The following is a 12,641-nucleotide window of genomic DNA, read 5'->3' on the forward strand; positions in this document are numbered from 1 at the left end:
AGAATGCCTTTGAAACGAGCTGATTGGATGGTTTATCGTAAGCGGGTATAGTAATGATACATTATCATTCGACTTAATATGAAGTAAGCCGGAAATCTGGCCATTCAAGTGTTCAGTTTACTATTTTAAGCTATTTCTTTCAAATTTTTGTATAATGTGTGTGGTTGGAAATCAAAAGATCATATTTGTTGAATAAGTAAAGTTTACTTACATTGGCGCGATAAGGTGTGTAAAGAAAAATGTGACGAGTACCTCAATTTTCCAATCTTAAATTCTGTACTTGAATTAAAAAGATGGGCTTAATTATTCTATTCAGAGCAAGAAATATACAAACCGATTCAAATAATCGAATATATCGAGTAATATGCAAGGGACAACAGAAGACGAAATTTCTACGCCTATTACATTTTAAAAAATATTTTGAATTATCAAATAAATATGATGCGACTATTTAGTTAGCGACCCCTATACAAATATATTCGTCAATATCGTTTGCAAATCGAAATCAAAATAAACTTTATTCAAGTAGGCTTTTATAAGCACTTTTGAATCGTCATTTTACAATTAAGTGAAGCTACCACCGGTTCGGAAAGTAGATTCTACCGAGAAAAACCAGCAAGAAACTCATTAGTTACTCTTTTTCAAAATTTAAAAAATACAAAGTCATGTTAGTTCATACAATTATTTAAATTAATATATCCTGCTAAACGAAAACAAATAAAACATATGAAAACAAAGGAAGATTACACGAGAGTGACAGTCCTTTTTTAAATATTATCAACAATTTAAAATGGCTGACGTATGTATTCAAAAACAGAAGCAGTTCCACAAGGATTCTCGTGGATATTATTTTTACAACTATTTAATTACGCATTAATTTATCTATTACGATTAAAATTTAATTTACGTTAACATTAAAATCCGTCTCAGGACAAGATATTTAATTACCGTTGGATTCGCATCGATCGTTATTAATTAGAAATAAACACGTTTGTAAAGTGTAATTTAGTCGCATGCTTCTCAGAAGTAATGAGAGAAAGCATAATGAGATAGAGAATTCAGAAAGCGAAACCTTTAAAATTATAATTTTTTAAATTTAGAATATTCTCTATTCAAATTTATTTTAAGAGAAGTTTTGATTCGTCACTATACAAGTCTGTCATGTCAGTTAGTTATATGTAAATCTATTACCGGTTCGGAATGCGGATTCCTTAGAGAAACCCGGCTAGAAACTTCGTAATTGCTTTATGAAACTATGCATATAGATATTTGTTTCTATTGTACCATTAATCAGCTTTTGTTAGAGATTATTACTTCTACTGAAATATATTTCAGTAAATGGTATATAAATAAAATGTCTTTTAAATTGAATTTCGAACGTGAACGGAATCACATTTATCAGCGAAAGGGCTGTACCCAAAAAGTGCGCGAACATATGTAGATGCAATATTTTAGGGTTGTGTGCGATTAAATCGAAGAGAGATCAGGCAAGACGTTCAGCTTGCTTAACAGAAAATAAGAATAACTTTGTTGAATTGAGCTGGGATTAATCCGGAATCTACAACAAGCTATCTAATAAAAATACAAAACTGTATATTATATACGCACGAGTTTTGATCACTTCGAGTATTATTATTTTTTTCAAAACGGTAATGTGCTCTGAAAAATGTTAATATTTCCTTTAATATTATAGTTCTCTCCAAATAAGTAATAGTTAGTTAATTATAACAGTCGAGGATGACCTCTGGTAAAGAACATATGTTTAAGTCACCGCTGCCGGCGACCACAGTGAAGTAGGCAGTATGCTTGTCATACATTTCCAATGATAGATTCCTTAAAAATGGTTTTATCTTATTAAATTTAACAAGTCATTTTATATAGAAGATAATACAATAATAACTTAGTTGTAGAAAATCTTAGCACAGACTAGAAACATTAAAAATGTATAAAATATTCTCAATTACCACAATATTGTATACAGAACGTAGTCCGCTAGATAAGATCGTTAAAAAGGAAAGTTCGAAAAGTCACATAAACAATTAAGTTCACTATTATTTTACTTGACCACTCTCTCTCTATGAATGGGCATTTTAATGTCAAATTACGAAAAATTATTAGAGTGTAAAGAACACTCGAAACTAATTAGAAGTAATTAAACAATTCAATATATTAAAATACGCGGAATATTTTTTTAAGAAAAGGTAACAATGTATAAATACATAAATAAAAAAAAAACTGAATTAATGTATATTTGGAGTAAGAAAGCCTTCGCCAGTTTTCAATTTCATTTCTTTATCAAGTCGTAAACTGTTAGTAGTTACTTTTTGAAGCTAAATCACTAAACAGACGACCGCATATAAAGTTAAACTTATATGGTACTCTTTACTAGACGTGATTTATAATGACATTGCGACACAATATGTCACTCTGAATCAGTGAAGCAGATTATAGCCTATACTAAATACACGAAAACAGATCTTAAGGTGACAAAGCTTTTCTTACTCTGACTGTACACTCAGCTACGATTTCACATAACATAAAATCCGCTGCAACTTTCCGCTTTAATGCAAAAGTAAATTCGGCAAAATAATTTTTTATTAAAACAAATCACTTAAGGTTAACACGTAGCGAACGTTTATTGTATTTACGACCAATTAAATAAGCTGATGAAATTTGAAACCGGATCGTTATAACTTTCGTTGGCTGAAACCAAGCCGTTACGTTGAGGTTGCATTGTGAAGTATTTCAACCGTTAGCATTCCAAGACAGGGCGTCATCGTGAGATCTGCATATTCATCAGATTCTGGATAGAATCTCACCGTTATGGTTCCGTCATTCGCATCACGTAAGCATTGTTTACTATACCTATGTATAATTCATGAAATGCACAAGTTTACATGTTCAGTACAATCTATGAACTAGTGACCTCGTTTTTAAAGGGAAGTGCTCATATCTGCATGAAAAACAATAAATAATGCATATTACAAACAACAACAACAGCCTGTAAATTCCCATTGCTGGCCTAAAGGCCTCCTCTCAATTTGAGAAGAAGGTTTGGAACATATTCCACCACGCTGTTCCAATGCGGGTTGGTGGAATACACGTGTGGCAGAATTTCTATGAAATTTGTCACATGCAGGTTTCCTCACGATGTTATCTTTCACCGCTGAGCACGAGATGAATTATAAAGACAAATTAAGCACATGAAACAGCGGTGCTTGCCTGGGTTTGAACCCGCAATCATCGGTAAAGATGCACGCGTTCTAACCACTGGGCCATCTCGACTCTCCATTACATACAAGCTTATTATTATTAAATACCACAAAAAGTTTAGACTATTCGTTTATTTTCATACTGTATGGTATTTTTTTAATTTAGAAAGACGATGCTATTGCATTCGCTATATTAACAATATGAGAAAGTATTTTACATCTTGCAACGTTTTAGATCTAATGACGCTTTATAGAGAAACTAATCGCGTTCTCAGATGATTAAAATAAAATTATACATTTAACTTTTCATCTGCAATCTGTTATAATATGTCGTTAAGAGAAAGATATGAAATTTACATAAGGAATACATTATGTTTTTGCTTCATTTGTGTGGTTTTATTGTCACAGATAAAAAAATTAAGTAGGTTTTTTTTATGGTATAGGTTGGCGGACGAGCATATGGGCCACCTGATGGTAAGTGGTCACCATCACCCTTAGACAATAACGCTGTAAGAAATATTAACTATTCCTTCCATCGTTAATGTGCCATAAACCTTGGGAACTAAGATGTTATGTCCCTTGTGCCTGTAGTTACACTGACTCACTCACCCTTCAAACCGGAACACAACAATACTGAGTACTGTTATTTGGCGGTAGAATAACTGATCAGTGGGTTGTACCTACCCAGACGGGCTTGCACAAAGCCCTTACACCAAGTAAAATAATGTAACAAAAAAACGCAATAAAAAAATTACGTGATATGTAAGTATATTTCTATTAAAATTATTAAAACTTTATATATAGATAAATTATTGTATTGTTAAATTATAAGTTTGATAATTCTTTATATTTAAATATATTATAACTAGAACTTTGATCGAGGGCAACAAAATATTCGTTCTTTTTATAATTATATAATTGTTTTATCATCAGATAATAAGTGAAGCATAATGCTGATCAGCAAACGACCACCTAACGATAATGATATTATCTCTACGTTAAACTGATTTCTCTTTCAAACATCAACGGTCACTTTTCTTATGTTTAAACGAAGAGTGCAGTGCAGACTGCAGACTTGTCGCATTTAACAATTATTAAGAAAAAAAAAGATATTCTCAATATTGATCCATGATTACATATCCAATATAATCCAAGGGATGACGCCGTTTTAATGTTGCTAATAATATATACTAATTTTTTCTTTACACAGTATAAAACAAAGTCGCTTTCTTTGTCCCTATGTATGCTTGAATCTTTAAAACTACGCAACAGATTTTGATAAGGTTATTTTAATAGATAAAGTGATTCAAAAGAAAGATTTTTTGTACATAGAAAATATATTAAAAAAACACTGACAATTTTAGAAGTTTCTAATGTAATGTCGTAAAAAAACATTTTCATTTATATATTTAGTACCTATCAGCATTGTGAAGCTGGGGCGGTTCGTTAGTATTATAAGTGCAAAACTTTTCCTGCCTGTCGCTCTTTCACGGCCAATCTACTGAATCGAATTTGATGGAATTCGCTATGAAGCGAGCTTGAACTTATATATATAGGCCATTTTTTATGCCTAACATCTAGCGATCAACATTATAATTACCGTTCATCGCGGCGTGTAAATAGGCGTGCCCATTTTTAACTTTTTATGAATTCCAAAATGTAGATAAAATATTTATTCGACCATTATAAATTTCGATACACAAAGATTGTTTCATAAAAAAAAATTCAGTTAAATTTATTCAATGAAATAAAGCATTCTATTCTAGAATACTGTTTTGAAACTCACGACTGCATTTGGGTTAAAAAGCAGTTCATGACTAGACCGTCCATTTCCTCACAAATGATGACCAAGACTGTATAAACAACTTTAAGTTAACAAAGGCCCCTATTCAGAACGTACCACGTATAGAATGCAATGTTACTTAGAGGCCCTATTAGCCGAACAAACTTGCCCATCTCTATGTTAACAATGAACGTACGGAACCATTGTTACCTAATTACTACAAAGAGCAAAGATAAAGTGGACCACGTAAATGTAGTTTTTATTTCACTAATTGTGATATTATTATTTGTGTATAAAGTCACTGAATGATATTGTTTAAATAAGACATATGTATGTAGAGTACTAATAGTCGCCCGCGGTTTGTCTCACACTGTAGAGAATGGTCGTCAGGTTTGAGGAATTAAATGAGAATTATCCTATCAAAATATAAATCATACTGTTATAACAAACCGACTGGTTACTTTCGAATTTTTTGATATTAGTATCAAAGTTTATTATATAATGATATACATTAATAAATGAAATGAAACATATATTTCTTGAATGATATGTAATAGATTTTCGCAATCATATCAATCACTAAATTCAATCACATGTTATGCTTGTTATTTTAAGCGGTCATTATTTTATGATATAGGTTGGCGGAAGTAAATAAGCCGCCTCATGGTAAGTGATCATCACCGCTTATAAACAATGCAGCTGTAAGAAATAATAACCTTACGTTACATGGACAATGCGCCACCAATCTAGGGAACTAAGATATGTTCCTTGTGCCTTGTTACACTGGCTCAAACAGGAACACAACAATACTGAGTATTGGTGGTAGGCTATCTGAGGTGTTACCTACCCAGACAGGGTTTGCTCATAGACCTACCACCACGAATATTCATTTGTAAAAAATCCAATGTTTGTGAAGTTTATACGTGGATTTTGTGCAAACCCTTCTGAGTACATCTTATCACCACTAAGCAGCATTATTCAGTAGTGTTCAGTTACAGTATAATATAATAATATTTAGTGTAATGCTGGCACAAAGGGCATCAAATCCCAGTACTTAAGATTGATGGCGCATTAACAAAGTTGAAAATTCTTTCGGCCTCAAAGTCTATGGACAGTAAGAAACACTTACTCTCACGTCCCAAACTATACCAAAAAAACCCTAATAACTAGCCCTATTACTTTTTCCAATTCAAATACTATGCGAATATAGTTTGAGTAATTATAAATGACAGCAGCCATTCCACGTTTCCAGTTGAAATATCCGCTAGAACTTGATAATATTGAACGAATGCGACTAGAAAAAACTGCTCGAATTCCGTGCAGTAATTAGCTATAGATAATAATTGGTTGTACGCGACATCAACAATGGCTCCCACGGGAGTTCACATGGCTTTCACATCTCATTACACAGGACGTGTCGAACTTGTGTGACCGTGTGTGACCGCTGTTCTTAAGTATATGTATGAGACACAGACGCTTGTTGGAAAACGATGAACGTCAGGTATAGACTCCGTGACATATTTTCGTTTGTGTTTAATCGCTTCGTTTACATTTGGAGAGGTGAGGTGGCTCAGTGGTTAGAACAAGAGCATATTAACCGATGATTGCAGGTTCAAATATGACTGAATATTTATGAGCTTAATTTGTGTTTATAATTCATATTGTGCTTGGCGGTGAAAAAAAAACATCCTGAGGAAACCTGCATTTGTCTAAGTTTGTAGAAATTCTGCCATGTTCGAACCGTCTTCTCAAGAGGAGAGGAAGCCATAACCCAGCAATGGGAAATTAACAGGCTGTTATTATTGTTGTTAAAAATATATTTTATTTTTAAGAGGAACTTAATTGAACATTATAAGAAGAAAATTACTCGGTCAAATTCAAATATACCATTTCTATGTGTAACACTTATAAACTATTTATTTTCTAAGGATTTTTATTTTACTTTAGTTCCAAATTATGACATGAACTGATTAATTACGGTCAAGCAAATAATTATAGATTTCCCATTTCGCTTTAAGCTGGCGCGTCTGCGATGGCGTCCATCCGTATGTTTTTGCGGCACGGTCTCGTTCGCGTGCAATATGTCCGCAATGTGTGCCGGACGCGATCAAATAGAGCGGACGCCAGGGTTACGCGCGCCACACTATCGCAGTTAAAAGAAAATCACTTATAAGAAAAGCTTTTATCGCTTTTAATATTTCTTTTCAATTTGCTGTCATTTATAAATAAAAAAAAATGAAGGCAAAATTTACTTAAATTTTTAAAAATCGAATTTAATAAATTTCTACACGCAACGTGTTTGATTCGAGTAACGGAACGTAAATCAATAATATTTATTCGATGTCATTTATAATGGCTTTCGAAATTCGAATAACAGTATTATTTTAGTTATACATATTTTGACATTGTTAAATTTACGGAAAAAAAGTTAAGTAAAACTGCACGCATATATGTCAATATATTTGTAATCGATGTGACATCGGCTTAACCGTTAGAGCAGTTACATGAGCACAGAGTAAACGTTTGATCTGTCAGTTGGCATTCGGTCGACCCCAAGGACGGCGCGATTCCACTAACTCGATTCTAGGTCGATTTTTTTTAAACAAACGGAGATAAACGGCATTTCAGTTATGTTCCTATATAACAATGTTTACAATTCTTTTTTTAAATTAAAAGGTTTCTTTCCACATCTACTTAATGAAAACGTTATGCTTGTAACTCGATTGAAGTGTTCCAAATTTGAAATTGAATTGAATTCTCGAGCACTATTCTGTATAATTCACGTCGTATCTCACTCTTGGAATATTGAAATCCGATTTACGCTATTTCGAATTTATAAGTACTTATTACAGTCAATGACGCATAATACTTTCTGAAATTTGACAATTTGAAATTTTTTGGAACAACTGATTCACTCACGTATTCGATCAATTTTAACGATTTATTAATTTCATCCTTCATTCTCATCCATTCATCCTCATTTAAAATAAACAAGTCGCTTCGTTAGAATGTTCTTATATTTCGATTTTGTCATGTACTATTATATATGTATCAATTAATAAACAAAAATATATTAATGAACTCAATTTCACACTTAGATTATGAGTAAAAAAACACAAACTTGTACAAGCTTCACGTAAGATATAAAAATGTTATATTTTCCGTAGTTTTAGTACTTAATATATGTGATACAATGACCTCAATAATACTTGGGTTGTCTGGATAAGATGGCTAATTAGCCATAAGTCCGCCGTCCGATTGTATAAATCAACATTTATTTTTACTATCTGTTTTTGCGTTTTACTAATTATTTAATTATAATTTTATTCTGTGTTTAATCCAAAACTTTCTTCCTTTTTGGTGGTGTACAATAAAATATATTCATTTCATTTTATTTCAATACAAAGATTTGTTACATATGGATACAAAAATAGTACACATAAGTTTATACAGCTTCAAGTCTGTCACAGAATCTAGTTCAAAGCTAAGAAATACTAAAACTAGACTTGTAGACAAAGTAACGGATCAGATAATAAAAAACAAACGCTAAACGAATACGCAGTATCTGAATAAATATTTTCAACACAGGTTTTTCTACTTTTATTTGTACACTCATACTCAGAAGCGCTAAGTGTTTAACGGCATAATGTATAAAATACACGAATTGCATATGTACACTTAATTTTTAATATATATTTTGTTATAATAGAAATAAGAAGATTTCACAATTGATATAAATGATTTAAAAATTATTTATGTGCGTCATTGGGGCTCAATTTCCGAGCCACAAGTTAACTTATATGAAGCTGATTCCTCAAACATTATCTTTTAGAAACATGCTGGGATAAGGCCTGTCCCTTTTGAGGAGAATGTTTGGAACATATTCCACCACGCTGTTCCAATGCGAGTTAGTGGAATACACATGTGGCAGAGTTTCTATGAAATTTGACACATGTAATCTGCATGTATCAAATTGTCAACCCTCAAGATGTTTTTCTTCACAGACGAGAACGAGACGAATAATAAACTCAAATTAAGCACATGAATAATCAGCGGTGTTTGCCTGGATTTGAACCCGCAATCATCGGTTAACATTGCATTTAATTCGCATTTTTTTTACGCTCATCTACACAAAAATAATGTCTTCGATACAAACAATAAACACTTCGTTCAGACTTGAACAAATGAAAACATAAATTTACATACAAATATATGCAGACACACCCGGGCAAACTTGTAAGTGTCAAATTTAAATATTTGCCGTGTAACAGCTCTACAGTTGCTATACCCACTGATAATGCAAGCAAGCCGTATAATCGTCTATGTCTCATTGCATACGTATAATTGTTATTTGCAAATAAAATAATCAATATAAACTCAAACGAATAATCTCCTTGGTAAAGCTGTATATAAGCACATCTGCTTAGTCGCTCATCATATCTATAATAATATTATAAATGTGAAAGTCTGTCTCTCTGTCGCTCTTTTACAACCAAACCGCTGAATCGAATTTGATGAAATTTAGTATGAAGCAAATTTGAACTCCAAAGAAGGACATAGTCTACTTTTTTACCTAATACATGACAACCAAACCCCTAAAACGCAAGCGAAGCCGCGGGCGACAACTAATATTCAATAAGCAGTAATATTATGTATATGTTGTGTTCCAATTTGAAAGGTGAGTGAGTCAGTGTAACTAAAGGCTTAAGAGTATCTGCTTGGTATGTGGTTCCAAGTGGTACATTGTTGGTGTAAGGAATCATTGAAATTCTTATAGCACCAATGTTTGGTGGTGCCACTTACAATAAAGTGGCTCATTTATCAGTTCACCAAAAATATAAAAAAAATGATTTTCATACATATCATGACAACTGTAAATTGAGATTTAGCTGAAAAATTAATAAGGCTATGATAGACAAAGTCGTGACAAAAGATTGTCGCTATCACGACATAAATTACCTAATTATGATTATGATTAACTTCACATAGCTGTACAGTTGCGACAATAAATGACATTCGTATCAAAACATCATTAAAGCTTTAATTATAGTTAGCAACTTTTCCGTTAGACAGTACTCGCTATGTTAAGCTTTTGTTTTCAATACAGCTAACATTTCCTCACATTTGTTTAAGATCATTATCACTTTAAAACCTTACGTATTGATAATCTCAGCCGGTATAACTAGTATGCGTATGTGTGGGTAATTTCTTTGTGTGGAGACGATGAACACACGAGATTATGTCTCATTTCTCTTCGACGTTTGACGTAAAATAAATATGCATATTTATTATTCGTTTCTAACTTAGACATGTTAAGTTTTATATTATGTTAAGTATACGTTAATTTTAACAATTAATATGAACGTCTTTACGTTTTATTTATATTGATATTAATATATAATTTTGTAGAGCCGATATGGCCCAGTGGTTAGAACGCGTTCATCTTGACCGATGATTTCGGGTTCAAACCCAGGAAATCACCTATATATATATATATCGCGAGGAAACATACATTCGTCTAATTTCATCGAAATTCTACCACATGTGCATTCCACCAACTCGCATTGGAACAGCGTGGTGGAATATGTTCCAAAAGGTCTCCTTAATGGAACAGGAGGCCTAAGCCCAGCAATGTGTAATTTACAGGCTGTTACTTTATATAATTTTCTATCTGACATAACTAAAATATACTTTATCATAGTCTATTCAATTATTATGTATTAATTTTATTAGGGAGTTAAGTAAATTACAATGCAATGGACGCACGACCCTAGAAATTGCTTTGCGTATATTTATGTAGTTATACGGATGTATCTTCTTCAAACTCTATTCAATACATGTCTTTACAAAACTTAGAGGTTCCGAGTAAACTTTAAATAGCGAATTAATTTTTAATAATTGAATAAATATTGACGGGAATGCAATTTATCGATATTATATTATACGGCTCATGCATCACAATATAATGAAGCAGTATTGATACTTGATTGAATACTATTCTATAAGTCTCGACACACATACGAACAATAACTGGTCAAAAATTGTATACAATTCAGAACTATATCCGACCACATAACATATAGAACATAAATTTCTGTAACAGTGAATAATAAACAAACTATAAAATTGAAAAGTATATATATACATATATATAGCTTCACTTAATTGTTAAATGACGATTCAAAGGTGCTTGTAAAAGCCTACTTGAATAAAGTTTATCTTGATATAGGTAAATGTAATATCATATACTCACACTTATTAAAGCCATAAATAAACAGATGAACGAAGTCCGAGATATATGTGAAGCGACATTCGTCGCCATTTTGGACCTGTAAATAAAAAAAAAACAATTAAAACAAGCAAAAGAATAATCCATACATCCAAATATTCAAATAACGAATCATAGACAAATTAGGACCGGACACATAGCTCACAGGAATGCTGAAGCTCTGACAGTATTTACATAAGTGAAAATATCTGAATAACTGCTAAACTAGTTTTACGACGGCTTTCTCAGCGAAAACGATCACGGTCGCTGTCACCATCTGATCGCTTCTCGTGTTCACTTTTTTATTTCTATTTTTATTAAAGTCCACTGACTCTTGACCTTATGCATACATTAATGTTAATACTTTAATGATATTATAATATGTATTTTTAAATTATTATCTTAAAGCAAAGAACAGGACTTTTTTCTTCCAAATCATTACTTTTTCTCATTTGCTAGTTTTGGAACATCTTCCATTCTCACTCGACTCATGAAAGTTCGTTCACGAGATTTCAGTCCGAGCAACTGTGATATTCACGTGTATAATTTAAGATTATACATCATCAATTGTCTATAAATGCAACTAGAGGATAAAAGGTTGTGTCATCAGAAATTCTGATACATATAAGTCTACCAATATGCAATGAAGCAGCCGTTTAGTAAGGTCCTAAGCTGAGAAGGCCCAGTGGTTAGAACGCGTGCATCTTAACCGATGTTTACGGGTTCAAATCCAGGCCAGCACCACTGTATATATATATGTGTGCTTAATTTGTAATTATAATTCATCTCGTGCTCGGCGGTGAAGGAAAACATCGTGAGGAAACCTACTTGTGACTAATTTCATCGAAATTCTGTCACATATGCATTCCACCAACCCACATTGGAACAGCGTGGTGAAATATGTTCCAAACCCTCTCTTTAATGGAAGCGGAGGCCTTGTCCCAGCAGTGGGAAATTTACAAGCTGTTATTTTACTTTAATAAGGTCCTAAGTCTACTTGAGACGCAGGACAGAAGGTCTTTGCCCATTACAGAATTTTACAATATACTTCTTATGATATTTATGTAAAGTAATTTGTATTAACTCGTGTCACAACTACAGCATCCGATTACGAATCTATACGAAACCGGAGGTAATTTATCAGTTATTTGATAACATCAATATTATTCTGCATATATTTCTTGGAAAAGTCAATTATATTCATTTACAAGTACCTAGTGTATGTTTCGTATAAATGCATGCAAGTTTAAAATATTACTTATGACATTTATCTATAAATACGTTATTTATCTATGTAATTAGTTTGGAAGCAAATAAAACGAATATTTGATTCATACATTAATCTATAGTTTGATTTTCGTTGTGTGTATTTGTGGCC

The 12,641-nt window shown here is 32.4% G+C and overlaps 1 protein-coding gene across 1 annotated transcript in view; it reads right to left on the reverse strand.

The window, feature by feature from the left end:
* LOC124535294 overlaps positions 1 to 12,641 on the reverse strand; it is an 88,728-nt gene that overhangs the window by 51,257 nt on the left and 24,830 nt on the right. The window contains exon 3 of the mRNA XM_047111470.1: positions 11,249 to 11,324. Within this exon, the coding sequence (XP_046967426.1) occupies positions 11,249 to 11,324 (76 nt within the window). The remainder of the gene's footprint in view (positions 1 to 11,248; positions 11,325 to 12,641) is intronic.

The sequence above is a fragment of the Vanessa cardui genome, chromosome 14 (assembly GCF_905220365.1).
Source record: "Vanessa cardui chromosome 14, ilVanCard2.1, whole genome shotgun sequence".
Classification (NCBI taxonomy): domain Eukaryota; kingdom Metazoa; phylum Arthropoda; class Insecta; order Lepidoptera; family Nymphalidae; genus Vanessa; species Vanessa cardui.